The sequence below is a fragment of the Xiphophorus maculatus genome, chromosome 4 (assembly GCF_002775205.1).
Source record: "Xiphophorus maculatus strain JP 163 A chromosome 4, X_maculatus-5.0-male, whole genome shotgun sequence".
NCBI lineage: Eukaryota > Metazoa > Chordata > Actinopteri > Cyprinodontiformes > Poeciliidae > Xiphophorus > Xiphophorus maculatus.
In genome coordinates this window covers 33,959,318-33,974,353 of record NC_036446.1, presented here as the reverse complement: position 1 = coordinate 33,974,353, position 15,036 = coordinate 33,959,318, and the positions used below count along the sequence as shown (strand labels likewise).

General features: G+C 38.9%; 1 protein-coding gene across 1 annotated transcript; it reads right to left on the bottom strand.

The window, feature by feature from the left end:
* Nucleotides 1-271: 271 nt before the first annotated feature.
* mtch2 (mitochondrial carrier 2) lies at nt 272-13,834 on the bottom strand. The gene is made up of 13 exons (XM_005813665.3): nt 13,596-13,834; nt 12,852-12,936; nt 9,674-9,780; nt 9,032-9,058; nt 8,116-8,172; nt 7,375-7,432; nt 7,229-7,280; nt 7,090-7,149; nt 2,902-2,995; nt 1,766-1,813; nt 1,617-1,684; nt 1,474-1,549; nt 272-652 (listed from the first exon to the last, which is right to left on the bottom strand). Exons 1-13 carry the CDS (start codon nt 13,761-13,763, stop codon nt 566-568), a joined length of 987 nt encoding a protein of 328 aa, XP_005813722.2. The 5' UTR covers nt 13,764-13,834; the 3' UTR covers nt 272-565.
* Between the last annotated feature and the right edge of the window lie 1,202 nt (nt 13,835-15,036).

Below are 15,036 nucleotides of genomic sequence, written 5' to 3'. Positions count from 1 at the left end.
GCTTGGTCTTTCCACAGATTGTCTGTCTCATACCAAACTGTCATGACATGGTGACAGTTTTAAACAAGCAAACATTTTTTTTTTTTTTTTATAAAAGTCACATATTGCAGTTTTAAAGGTCTCACCTTGGGAGATTAATAATAATCTGGCTCTAATGTCCCAAGTTTATTGAGGATAGGAATGTTTTGGAGTGGAACATTCAGTCTGCTGTGTTCAGAGGCTCCTCCAGCACTCATTAGCTAACATGTAATTATTTACTGTACAGAACAGCTGAAGTCAAAAAAGGGTTTTATTTGGGTCAATCAGAAGAAATTTATACAAGCACCTGACTACAGAGTTAAGTTTTTCTCTCCATCCGTCCACAATCAGCCTTTAGAAACATCACTTAAATAAAGGTTGGTCAAAATGAACGACATTACTTCAGATGGTGAGAGGCGGGTAAAGCAAAGACCCACAGTAAACAAAGCAAGATTAAGTGCCAACAGTTGGGCGTCCTGATTAGACAATGTTTTTTATTTTTACAGTTTGTTTCATTTTATTATTACAACTATGTGAAACGGGGTTTTCAAAAAAATCTCTTCTCATCAACAACGTACTTCTTTCCAGCAGGAAGCTTCCGGAAAAACAGGCTGTTGCCTCTGCCCAGATTCCCCTGAAAGAGAGAGCAGAGAGATGATTCTGCTCATCGGGTCAGAACCAAACAGGAGGAAAGCTTTCTTTCCAGCAGAATGTGGAGGCTGAATGTTTTAACGATGGCTAGCAAATTTTGCTGGACAATAAATTATACCAGAAGTGATGGTGTTAAATGATATTGTCGATTTGAGACTATTTTCAATTAATATAATGGTAATGACATAATAAAGCAAGAACACATTCTCAGCAATCAGTAAACTAGTGAATGTTTAACAATGGAACTGGAAGACATTTTAAATATCCAAAATAAATAAAACAACAGAATCAACAAAATGAATTATAAAGTGTCTGTAACTGTCCTTTTTTTTTTTAAAAAAAAAGGCTAATTGAGACTAAACACCAAACTGGAGAATTTGTCATCCAGTTTTTGGTAGATGCAAATGAAAATTATTGAGCTCTGCGATTCATTTTTTTACTGCTTGTTGCGACAGGCCTAGAGATGGATACATGGAGCAGCTGATCATGGCTTGCCATGATTATTATTTGGATGTGGTGGGAGCATTCTGGGTATTTATACTACTTTACATATGTGTTCAGTGCAGTCCATGCAGCTGTGCTCTCTTTCATGTAAATCGGAATAGGTGCAGAGAATTATATATATACAGTATATATAGATCTATAGATATATATATAGATCTAAAGATCTAGATATATCTACATCTATCTATCTATATACATATTCTTTCTTGTGAGCTGCACATTTCAAAAGTTGTTGAGTGCGGCGCCCTCTGTGATGCAAGGGCCCCCAGCTGCTGCTGCATGTTGTGTTACAGCTCTTACCTCCCTGCTCAGGTGCTTCCAGCAGTCCACCCAGGTGGGGTATACAGACGCATAGGGCGGCATGCCTCCAGCCAGCCTGACAGGACGACACATCAGCATCTCATCTGATCGGAGATATTTCAGCAGCTAAGTTGCCAACTTACCCGCAGTTATTGACAGCCATCAGGTGGGACACCAGAACAAAGGGGTAGGTGAGCATACTTGCGAAGAACTGGAAGGCAGAAGAACACACACATGCACATTACACTCTGCATATGCTGCAGGCATGTTCTGCAATGTGTGTTATACTCACCCCGGTCACCGCCTGAGAGCAGTTCCTGATCTCTCCTGTGTGACTCATCTGGAAAACACAACAACTGGGTGATGACTTAAAGAACCACCTCAGCTGATAGCAGCTCCATGTGGAACCGACACGGCTGCTCTCAGTGCAACGCTGCACTCCATTGGACGTACATCAACAACATGTTTTCTTGCTCATGTCTGTTCAGAGTGCTAAATGACCAACTAACTACTAAAACCTGAAGCAGGTTTTATGAAGCTCTCCAAATCCAAGATTAGAGCTCAGATGTTTGGATTATAGAGACAGACACGCCTGTAGAACTACAGCTCTGTTCAAACTAAACCAACAGTCTGCCTTCATGTTCCACCAGACCTCTAACTGGACAAATGTCCATCATATTATCCAGGACGAGGAACATGTTGACAGGAAGTGATGACTTTTTGTTTTTATCTGTCAGGAATAAACATAGGATCTGCTTTCAAATTAGGAATATCAAATTTGTTTATGACTTTATATTAATATGCAGCACTAAAGGAGAACGTTTCATTTCCACTGACTTTAACTAGGCCTGTAATGATACATTTTGCTGGATGATAAATTGTCCCAGATGTTATTGCAATAAATGGTAATATTGTTTTGAGATCATTTTAAGTAATATAATGGTAATGCAAGAACACATTCTCAGAGGTCAATAAACATTTTAACAGGGGAACTGGAAGACATTCTAAAATATCCAAAATAAATAAACTAAATTAAATGAGTTGTAAAGTCTCTAAACAAAATTGTACCAGACTGGAGACTTTAGTCATCCAGTTTTTGGTAGAAACAATAACAAAAAAATCATGCAAATGGAATTTATTGAGTTTGCTTAAATTTCATGTGACATCATGTGATTTATTTATTGCTTATTGCAACAGGCCTCAATTTAACTAACGTACAAGCTTTTTCTAGAAAGAGAGCCAGAAAAACAGCTTTGACTACTTGCCGAAGGTTTAAGTTAAAGGTCCTTATAATGAATTATTTGTGTATTTGTGAGTAGGATCTCTAGCTTGTAATCAGGCCCTTCGGTGGCCTTAACCTCTCCAACAGCAGTAAACGCAGCATGTGATTCTGTAGATAATGTGCTGATGCGATGCAGAGCAGCCTACCGAGTCATCGATGGCGTAAGTGTTGATGACATGAGCCAGGAGGTTGCAGATCCATAAGGACAAGACGTCAGCCAGCAGGCGAGGGACCAGACCACTGAGGACACATTCAATGTACATTTCAACTGAAATTACATTTACACCATCTCAAAGCACATATTAACAAATTTAATAAATGGAGCTATTCAACGTAAACGCTCATCAAACCTGCTCAAGTGTACATATGAGCTGAGTTAGTTCTGTAACGGTCCACTAAAGTACTGGTTCGGTCCACTTCAATCAGGTGAAACGGACAGAAAGTGGATTCTATAAAATTGATTGGAGATTAGGTCTGAGCTTTTATTTTTCAAAAGAGCTAAGCAAGTTTACTGATGGATTCTACAACAATAAAACCACTTCAATGTCTGTGTTTAAGGATTGTTGACTCACTTTGAAAATAAAAAAGGTTGTAAATCACTTTGGAGTTGTTCTGATATGCTAAAGTGTACCAGGTGTTCTTGAATGCCCCATAAAACCACGATGCCTTCTAGGTTCCAAAACCAAACATTTACAACAAGGGTTGTGGGTGGTAACAGGTGATTTGATTCTTGCACTAACTGCCGACTTGATTGTTTGAAAAAAAATATGTGCTTTATTTCTTGTAAAAATATCTACAAAATTATTATTAAAAATCTCTTACAACTTAGTTGAAAACAAAAGTTAACTTAATCTGACATTTCACGTTCAAAAAGTGGTTAAAAAAAAAAAAAATCATGTTACAAAAACCTCCCATCATCACACCGGACATTTGCCCAAATGTTAAACCTCCAAAAAACACCTGGTGTGTTCTTAATTACTCAAATTAATGGGAGGGTCTAACAGTTACCAAAGTAATCCAAACAATTCCAAATATAAAAATTAATTACAGATTTTAGTTCTAAACTAACGTAAACATATTCTAACTGCCCAAAGAAGAAAACTAAAAATTGGTAGAAATTACAATTCACAAAATTTAACATAAATGGCCACAACATCCCAGCCCCTAATTCATGTACAAGAATTACATCTAATATCTGCATAAGTGGCCATTACCAAATGCAATATTAATATTAACATGAGCAGACTTAGCTCTTCAATAACTTTCCATTATCAAAATATTAATTTAAAAACATCAACTTATGCAGTAGTCCATGTTATACATAGATGTTTTTGTAGTCCATATGTCCTCTTTGATAAAAAAATAAAAAAGCAAAAACAGTCAATGCTCCATGACTTCAAGTTCTTCTTGTCCATGGTGTGTGTGTGTTTATAAAACAGTGTATGTAGCAGAATGAGATGTTCAGCATGTCAGTAAATGAGTATCAGTGTAAATGTAGAGCTAGAGGTTCCAGAACTTGGCTCAGTTGGAGGCAAATATTTGTTGTTCTCTATACAGCATATATATTTGTTGATCGGCTATTGTTGTTGTCTTTGACACACCATATAGTCTCTGATTATCTTTCTAGCTGCTAAATTAGCATGAGGGCTCCAGTACTGACATCAAAGGGTAGAAAGCATCGGACTTCTCCCTCTGTGTCCAACCTTTTCATGCATATGTTGAAGAATGAGCTTTGAAACATGGTTTTCATTAGGCAAAATTGCAAGATGATTTGTTTCTTCAGGTATTGCTGCTTTGCTCAGTCTGCCACCCTCTCTCAACACACCATCAGTAACAACAGGATCAAGCTTGTACAGAAGACTTGACTTCTTCACTGCACTGGAGCTCAGGGCAGCCATTTCATCGCCATAATGTTTTCTCTGCATAAAGCTCACTATGGTTCAATTTGGACTTCAGCTGATCTTGGCTACTGATCTTGACTCTTCAGCAGTAAGAGCCATTAGGAGCTGAGAAGCCGCTCCTAACACACGTTTCAACAGTACACACTGTTAAAACGTGTACTCACACAGTTCTGGTTCGGCCCACCTTGCTGGCTCCACTGTAGCTGCATGAGAACCCTTAATGTTCCCAGACAGAGGTTAGTGACAGCAGGAAGTTCTCTCTGGTTTGTTTTGGTGTCACGTCTTAAACCTTCCCTACAGAATGTTGCATCGCTGCTCGTGGTTCCCCGCGTTAACCTTCAGCTGGTGTTCAGGTAAAAAACGACACTGATCAGGTCCCAATGCACAGTGTGCACCCTATTCCCCTATGCCCCTCTGTGAAGTGTGGATCCAGTCGAAGTGCCCATAAGGGTTCGAATTTAAAAGCGTGCAAAAATGTGAGAACTGGGACAGTACGCCTGTGTCGTAACTCCAACATCCAAAATGGCAGGTCTGGTTATTGTTTAGGCATTTATGCTGCTAAAAAGTACAACTACAACAAAACAAATTGTTTTAAATGTACAGTAAAGGTATTTTTGCTTTCCTAAGTCATTGTTGGAGGTATTTGTTGGAGCTCTACATTTACACATAGCTATTTGTTGGAGCTATGTGTTTTGTTATGACTTGTTGAATACAGAAAATTCTATATAATCACACATGTTCAGTAGAGTGAAACCAAAATTATTTCAATACTTTACTTTTGAAAACTGATTTTATTCTATTTTTTGCAACAGACAGCTTGCTCTGTGAACTTTGCCATATTTCGAAGATGGCAAAAAAATACACATTAAAATGTACAAATATTCAATTTAACTGTCTGCCATTTGACTAACGTCCTAACAAAGATCAAGTTAAGGACAAACATACAACATAATCAAAAATAAAAAGACTAATTTAACTAAAATATCCTTTTTAAAATAAACTATGAATGTTGTGATTTTATAGACCAAAAATGTTACAAGAAATTCACCAGGAACTCTGACATCAGTTTTCTTCTCCTGTGAGAAAAAACTTTTTTTTTTAAATCATGATGATATCTCTGAAGAAAATAAGAACCAAAAACCTTTTTATTCCACTCTCACAAAAAACTTATGTTAATTTCATAATTATGTATAAAGTTTTTCATATGACTTTCTGCAAAGAAATTCAAAATGACTATCAATTCCTGTGTGTTTTGTGACTGAGATTTTGAGACAATACACCTTTTTTTAATTGCAACTTCATTATTATTTTTAAAAAGATTTTCAAAAGTGGATATTGTACAAGAAATCCATTCTATCTTTAAGTTTTAATGTAATAAAATGTGGTTTTCTGGCAGGGGATGAAGAATTAAATTATGATATTAATGTAATCCTCTGGTTAAATTTTTATTCACAAATGCTGCTTTCTAAAAATCACCTCTATTTCTAAAGTGAAATAATTTTATTTAAGAGAGTGCTTAAACATTGCATCACAAAAGCCCAATCTATATATCAATATGTTAATATCTTAATTTAAGATCTGAAATTTGCCTTGCATTTGTAACATTTTGTTTGACTTTCCTCAGTTAGTTTGTCACTATTCTTTATTCTTTATTCTGGATGTCCCAACACATTTCAACATGAACGCACATTTGAAGGACATAAGGAGGAACGAGGGTGCGAGTATTTGGACAGGGCCACTGGGCAGGGTTGTACCGTTTTACCTCTGACCTGGTCAAAGGTCAACTGCAGATCAGATTATTTATTGATCACAGCAGTGTTAGTGCAGCACTGCAAAAATGATCAGTTTATATCAGTTCGGATGCAAAAATCGGTATCTTGAATAATCTTGTTTTAGTATAGATGATCTAAACATCAATTATTCTGACAACCTTACCATGAAGTGATCATATCATGAGTAGCTGATTGGACATTCTAACAAAAATTCAAAGTAAAAAACAGATTTCATGTCCCACATCAGGTGAACTCTGTGCTAAAACAACCATAACTTCACATTGTGATCCCTTTTTCAATCCAAACTGTTCACAATGTTGGATTGTGAACAGTTTGAATTGCTCACAACCAAAACTAAATTGTGTTATGATATTCATCTCAACATCTGCCTGTTGAGATGAATATGTAGAAAACATGTTGACGGTGTGGTTGGGAGGAGGGCAGGGGGCACTGAGACCACCAGGTCACTTTTCTTCCATTCCTGGCTATCCAGAAAGAGTTTGCATTCCACTTTTAAATGAACTCTAGTGTTGGTATGAGTACAATGTGTTCAGACTACAATAGATAAAATGAAATAATAAATAAAATAAGTGAGATAAAAGACCTCTGCATTAAGGATGGGTCAAATATTTGAGGGTTTACCAAGCAACGTAAAACTTACGCAAAGAAGCCCCAAATGCCTTCTTCTCTGTAGATCGTAACAATGGAGTCAAGCATGCCGCTGAAACCAGAAGGAACACATGATCATGGAGAAACATCTTCTTATTATGACTGTTTCCGTATGAAAAATCTGACATTACCTGTATTTTGTCTCTCTCCCAATGAACTGAACCATACACCTCAGAGTGATCACTGGAAGAAACGGCCAGTCAGGTCAGCTCAACATACAGACTAGTCCTCAATCTTATGGGCATTAAGCTGGTTCCAGCAGAGAAACAGGACCTACCGTGAAACGGGTGTGTGACGATGGTGGCACACGATCGAGCAATCATCTCTTTGGTAGTCTGTGGACAATTCAGGGCAAAAACACTAGGCTAATTACTGGAGAACGTCACTACAGTAAACACTGCTACTGTAAATTATTTCACAAAGAATACTTAAAAAAAACAGCTAGAGCATCACCTTGCAGAAGCTAATGTAGAGTCTGAACTCCCAGACGTCAGTCAACAAAATGTTCAGAGGAGAGGTTCAACCAAACACACTGCCTCCGCTGGTAACACGCCAAGATCAGGCCAAAATAATCGAACATGTTGAATATGAATATTTTAGATCAAAGCGGTCCTGATGTCCTACAGACTGGACCAGATCAGTCTTAACACACCATACACAGCAGGATTATCGTTACCATTAACTTAAGCCATAATCTTAGAATGCCAAACGTTTTAAAATTGTCAGAATGGGGAAATTGTGACAAAAAAGATTCTGCAGTATCAACTAGGCTTTAGTGACTCTGCTGAGCCTGATGGTAAATGAGTGAATCACTGCTGCTGGTCAGCGGTCAACCTGACCATATAGACTGATGTCTAGTGAGGTGGAAACAGAGGAGTTGTTATGGAGATGATTGCCTCTCAGTGAGTGGCTCCTTCATATTTTGACCATCAATGTTGTAAACTATGAGCTGGGCTATAATTAAAACTAAACTGAGTCAGTTAAATGAAGAGCTTGGACAGAACAATACAAGTCTTACCTCTTCAGCAACACTTTTCAGAGCGTTCTCATCTGCTTTCGGCTTGCTACCTGGAAGCTGTACGTCACACACACGTTCACACACACAAACACAACACACCAAGCATTATTGTTATGCAGGGAAGAATATGTAATGACATATGATCAGCAATAAGTGTTAACATCCAGGTAAAGCACATGTTCTACTGGGATTCATGTATATTAGAAGCACTTTGAAACTGGTTCACCTCCAGGTTTATCACCACTGTGACCTCTACTCACAGCATGGATGTGTCTGGAAATGCACCATTAATACAATGACATCTCATTTATCTCAGAGGGAAAATGTATCATCCAAGTATCTTCAAAGAGTGGTTGTGGATGGTGATGCTGTGGGCTGGAAGGATCTCCAAATTTGATGAAGTCTCTCACTGAAGACTACTGCTGTATCTCAGTCTCATGACCTTCATGTCATGCTAACAGCTCAATATCCAGGCAACAGAGTTGATGTTAAATAGAAACATGTCCAGGATGACGCCATTAGTTGCTTCCTTTTCACCTCCTCTGGGGGTGGGGTCAGAGTTCAGGTATAATTTGAACTTTTGAGCTGTTAATCAGCTGCTCCCAGTTGTATAACCCATACATTATTGTCATGGTTACACATCATAATAACGGCCCTGAACCAGAAGTCAGAACAGAAATCCTTCCAGCTGAACAGCATGGGTAACCAGAGGGAGTAACTGTCCAAACATTCAATGATTCCACCAGGCACATAAGAACAAATGTCATAGAGCTGCTCTAACATGTTGCCACCATCAGAGGCATAAACTCCAAAAAGTGAATATTGTTATTATTGCTTCATAATAATCAACACTGCAGGTGAACTTATAAGTCTTTGGTTAATTTAAAGCTAGTCAGTGAAAGCAGGGCAGTCTTACCTGAAGTGAGCTCTTTTTCTGACATATCTAGAAGAACATGAAATATCATTAACACCACTAAAGATTAAAAATTACAGCTTTTTCCAACCTAGTAAAGTGTGGCATTAGTAATTTCAGCAGATGAAAGATGAGTGACAGAAAAGGCTGAATTGCTGTTAGGTCTGTCGTAATAAATCTAGTAATTGCATAATAAAATAAAACTAGCTCAATAATTTCCATTTGCCTAATTTATTGTTCGTCTTTTCTCTCTTAATTTCTACCAAAAACTGGGTAGCAAAAGTCTTCAGTCTGGTGTTGTGGTCTCAACTAGCCCTTTTCTTGAAAAACAATTTTGTTTCCAAAGACCTTATAACTTATTTTATTTTTCAGGTATTTATTCATTTTGGATATTTAACATGTCTTCCAGTGCTAAGCGTTCATTTGAATTTAAAGTTTATTGATCTTTGAAAATGTGTTCTTGCACCGTTTTGCCCTTACAATTATAGAATTTAAAAATGCTCTCAAAATAACAATATATTGTTTATCGCATTAACTTCTGTCTGGCACAATTTATCAGCAAAATGTGTTATGGTGACAGGCTGCAGTTTAAGGTTTAGATGACCAGAATGAGTTTTACTGTGCAGCTGAAGTCTTCAGGCCTACCTGTCGAGCTGTGCTGTGAACAACGGTGCCTATGGCTCCGGCACACAGCCTGGGAGCAAGTCCATTGTAGAGTCCAGCCTTCCCATCTATCTTAATAATGTGCTTAGCTGCAATATAGAGAAAATGACAATATAATAGATTAGAAAACACATCAGACATGTGCAGAAACCTTAATGTGAAAACATGAACACGACTGAGCTTTAAAAATTATGAAATGTAAACTTTAGTAAATAAACAGAAAATCTAATTTCTGATAATTTTATTAAGCTATAGTCCTGCTGCGCTTAGAACAGGGCCACATCTATTACTCGATATGTTTAGGGACGTAATTATGGATATATGTCAGTTAATTGGAATATGGCCTCTGATCAGGCTCATTTATCAGAATAAAAACTTGAATGTAATTTATGTGAATTTTATATAATACAGCAACATAAAGCAAAGAATAGCTGTGAAATAGAGAGAAATGGCTGGTTTGCAAACCTAAATCTTGTCATGAATTTCTCTCCAGCTCATGGAGTTGTTACGTTACAGAACCAGCTCCAGCAGCTGATCAGGTGTTACTTTGACTCGCATTTCCCCATCAGATACTGATTCCCCTCTGTTAAACTGGGGTGACGGGACCTGATGGGTGAATTTTAGTCATCAGGATGCGTTCCCCCAGTTTAACACAGGGAGAACTGCATAGGTGTGTGTGAACGTGACATGGATGATAGAGATATACATGTATGTACACACATATATACACACACACTCCCATATATATCCACACATTCACATATACAGACATACAGTACAGACCAAACATTTGGACACACCTTTTAATTCAATGAGTTTCCTTTATTTTCATGACTATTGACATTGTAGATTCACACTGAAGGCATCAAAACTCTGAATAACACATGTGGAAATATGCACTAAACAAAAAAGTGTAAAACAACTGAAAATACCCCTTATATTCTAGTTTCTTCAAAGTAGCAACCTTTTGCTGTGATTACTGCTTTGCACACACTCTGCATTTTCTTGATGAGCTTCAACAGGTCGTCACCTGAAATGGTTTTCACTTCATAGGTCAACCTGCCCTGTTAGGTTAATAAGTGGGATTTATTGCCTTATAAATAGTCATGAAAATAAAGAAAACCCATTGAATTAGAAGGTGTGTCCAAACCTTCGGTCTGTACTGTATATACACACATGCCCTCAAAATTACTCTATATACATCTATTAATGTCAAAACCGCCAGCAACAAAAGTGAGTACACCCCTTATTGACAGTTCCTACAGTGTGGTCACCATTATTTCCCAAAACTGCCTTATCTCTCCTGGGCATGGAGTTCACCAGAGCTCAAAAGTTCACCAGAGCCAGTGGCTCCCAGGCTGTGTGCCACTGGAATGATTTTCCACTCCTCCATGATGACATCACAGAGCTGACTTCAAGGCTTTGCGCTCCTCCACCTTCTGCTTGAGGATGCCCCAAAGATGTTCCATTGGGTTTAGGTCTGGAGAGATGCTTAGCTAGTCCATCACCTTTACCCTCAGCCTCTTCAGTAAAGCAGTGATCATCTTAGAGATGTGTTTGGGATCATTATCTTGCTGGAACGCTGCCCTGTGACCCAGTTTCCTGAGGGAGGGGATCAGGCTCTGCTTCTATATTTCACGGTACAGATTGGAGTTCATGAAATGTAACTCCCTAACACCTGCTGCACTCATGCAGCCCCAGACCATGGGATTCCCATCACCATGCTTGACTGTAGGCATCACACACTTAACTTTGTACTCCTTACTTGATTGCCGCCACACATGCTGGAGACCAAACAAATTAATCTTGGTCTCATCAGAACATAGGACAGGGTTCCAGTAATTCATGTCTTCAGCAAACTGTTTGCAGGCTTTCTTGTGTACAGACTTCGGAAGAGGCTTTCTTCTGGGGTGACAGCCATGCAGACCAATTTGATGTAGTATGTAGCGTATGGTCTGAGCACTGACAGGCTGACCCTCCACCTTTTTAATCTCTGCAGCAATGCTGACAGCATTCTTGTGCCTATCTTTCAAACACAGAATTTGGATGTGATGGACGTGCACTGAGCTTCTTTGGACAACCAACGCTAGGTTTGTTCCAACTGGACCCTGCTCTTTTAAAACACTGGTGATCTTGGCCACTGTGCTGCAGCTCAGTTTCAGGGTGTTGGCAAACCTCTTGTAGCCTTGGCCTTGGCCATCTTCGTGTAGCACAACAATTTGTCTTTTTTTTTTTATCGCCCCGCAAGGGGGCTCTAGTGTCCCTTTTTCAAAGTAGGCTGACAGGAAAGGAGGAAGGAGAGGGGAAAGACATGCTGTAAACGTCGTCGGGTCCGGGAGTCGAACCCGCGACAGCCGCGTAGAGGCTACGTTGCCTCTGAATGTGGGTCGCGCTAACCCCTCCGCACGCCCCACAATTTGTCTTTTAAGATCCTCAGAGAGTTATTTGCCATGAGTTGCCATGTTGGAACTTTCAGTGACCAGTATAAAAGATTGTGAGAACTGTACTACAAAACCGAACACATCTTCTCTCTATGCACATCTTAAACCTAGTAACATTAACAAGTCACATGATATTTTGGAGGGAAAATGACAAGCAGTGTTCAGTTTGGACATTTAGGGGTGTACTCACTTTTGTTTCCGGTGGTTTAGATATATGGGTGTATTTAGTATATAGTTATTTTGAGGGAAGAATAAATTTACACTGTTATATAAGCTGCACAGACTACTTTTCATTATGTCAAAGTGTCATTTTGTCAGCGCTGTCCCATGAAAAAGATATATTTAAATATCTGCAGGAATGTCAGGGGTGTATATATATATATATATATATATATGTACACACACGGTGTCAGTTCTCTGGATAAGAGCGCGTGCTTCTTATGAGCGCTGAACAAGCGTATTTTGCCTCCTGGGCGGTGAGGAGCGGCGAGGAGACGCTGGGGAAACAGTATCCAACCCTCCAGACAGAACGTCACCGTACTCACATTCAGGCTGATTAAATGAAGAACGTCTGAGCAGAAATGTTCAGAAATTCACCTGGAGAAACACCTGAGCACTCACCGGCTTTGTAATAAGCGCTAAGACACATGATTATATAATTATACTGATAAGTCTTCAGAGTCAGTGTAATAAAGGTGAAAGGGAGTAGACAGGCTTACCATAAGCAAACAAACCCGGAAGCTGTTGGACCTGTCGGCCGAACAGGTTCCTGCCCAGAGTGGGAGGCAGCGGCTCATGTCCGACCTGCGGACAGGAAGTAGACTGTGATTAGCTGGTACACACTTCCTTCTTTTAGTCTCCCAACCTGTTGACATGTTGCTTCAATATTACGTTCACTCCACAAAAACACTAGAACCGTGTGAGGTTGGTTCGGTTCTTCCTCACTGAATCCAACTCTGGTTAGTTGACGGACATGTCCCTGCTGGGGGACAGCAGGACAACACGACGGCCAGGTTAGCTGTCAAAGCTAGTTCTCCAGTGTTCGCAGGTTTGTTCTAAAACAAACGGTCCTACCGACCGTTCACTCGTTTGTCTGTCCCTCCCTTCCACCAGAACCTAAACGAAGCAGAGGAACTCCGAACCCGACCCACGGTCTCCGGGGTTCCGCAGAGAACACCGAGTTTGACAACAGAAGGTCACGCGGACACCACAGGAGCAGAGCTGGAGCTTCTCCTGGACACCTTCCATCATGTTAGCTTCAGCATAACCAACAGTTATTTTATTAAATCCTCACAGATCAGCTTTTACACGACGAAGCTCATTTCCAACTGCAGAAGACATATTTAGCTGCGTTATTAGATCGAGGAGCCGGTTCGCTCTTCGGATCGCCAGGCTCTGAGGCGGAGCTTCTACTGAAAGACCATGTTGGACCGACAACTGGTCATTGAACATGTCCCACTTACCTGGATGAGGACTTTAATGTACATCACAGGGTGAGACAGGACGGTGAGCCCTGATCCCAGCAGGACCTGTCCGCATGTATCCGCCATTTTTGAATAGACGGGATACTCTCTTCTTACTTTTGGAACACTAATAGCAATTATTTTATCGAAGAATTGTGCTACCGCCATCTAGTGTTTAGAAGTGACAGGACGCCCTGCAGTGGGAGGAGAAGGCCTTTTCACTGGGCTTCGAGACAGAAATTGCTTCACAAATATGAATCTAAAAATTAAGGTGATAGGATGTGTATTGCTTTACATGTTTCGGAATTATGTATAAAAGTAAATAAAATAATAAATAATGAAACAAAGTTGAAATGCTAACTTTGTTGCATTCTATAGCACTCCAACAGATGGAGAAAGTAAGAGCACTTAGATATTCAGAGTGCAGTTTGTCATTAACTAATTAAGTGTATTACAAATACACTTTTTCAGAGAGTAGATTACACATTCTGATAGAAATTAATTATTGTTTCAAATTCAAACGATTCATGTTTCTGTTATGTTTTTATGATTCCCTGCACACATTAAAAGGAAATGAAACTGCATGCAGATGATGCATGGGTTTCCCCACAACAACAAAAAGTAAACAAATAAAAAATATGGTTGCAAAAGGTTTCTGTAGATAAAACATCATTTGACCAAACACTATATTTTTGTTGTAAAACCCAAAGTAAACTTCCTTAATTAAACAAATAATCTAAAGCAAACATTGTAAAATTATTATTTCCCAATAGTTTACAACATTTTTATTTGATGACACATCTTGCTCGTGAAAAGAAAACATTTATCTTTAAGGAATATGTTGAGAGTATTCATATTTAGTTAACAGGTTTTCTTAATGGTGTGCTTATACAGCAAACGTTCTTTTAGTTTTAGTTCTAATGCAATTGGATATCTACTTGGCATAAACGCGTTTTAGAAACACACTACACTACTTTTTCCACAGTAGGTGTTGTTCACAAGCAGAACCTGAACTTGAATGCAACACTTCTGCCAACACTTCTCCTTACTGAGTAAAAGAGAGCATGCAGCAGGAATCTACTAAAGAGCCTATTTTAAAATTTTGATACTTAGAAAATATATTTTCTAAGTTAAGTAATTTCCTTACAGAAATAGAAACAGAATGTCTTCTATTATACAGAACATGTAGTTAAACTGAGAATGTCTATGGGGGAAGCGGTTTTCCCTGTTGTCACATGTGGATAAGCTCCTCTGTAACATCTTGACATTTTCAACATAAAAAGATGGTGGCATTTGGTACAGACAGCATGATGGACTGCTTGTTCATACATGCAACAAGAAAGATTGATTTTGATCAGAATACATGGCCCTGACAGCCCAGATCAGCTCTGGCCACTTGGTGGGACAGGTAAACAAAAAGAAACTGATAAATTACAGACAC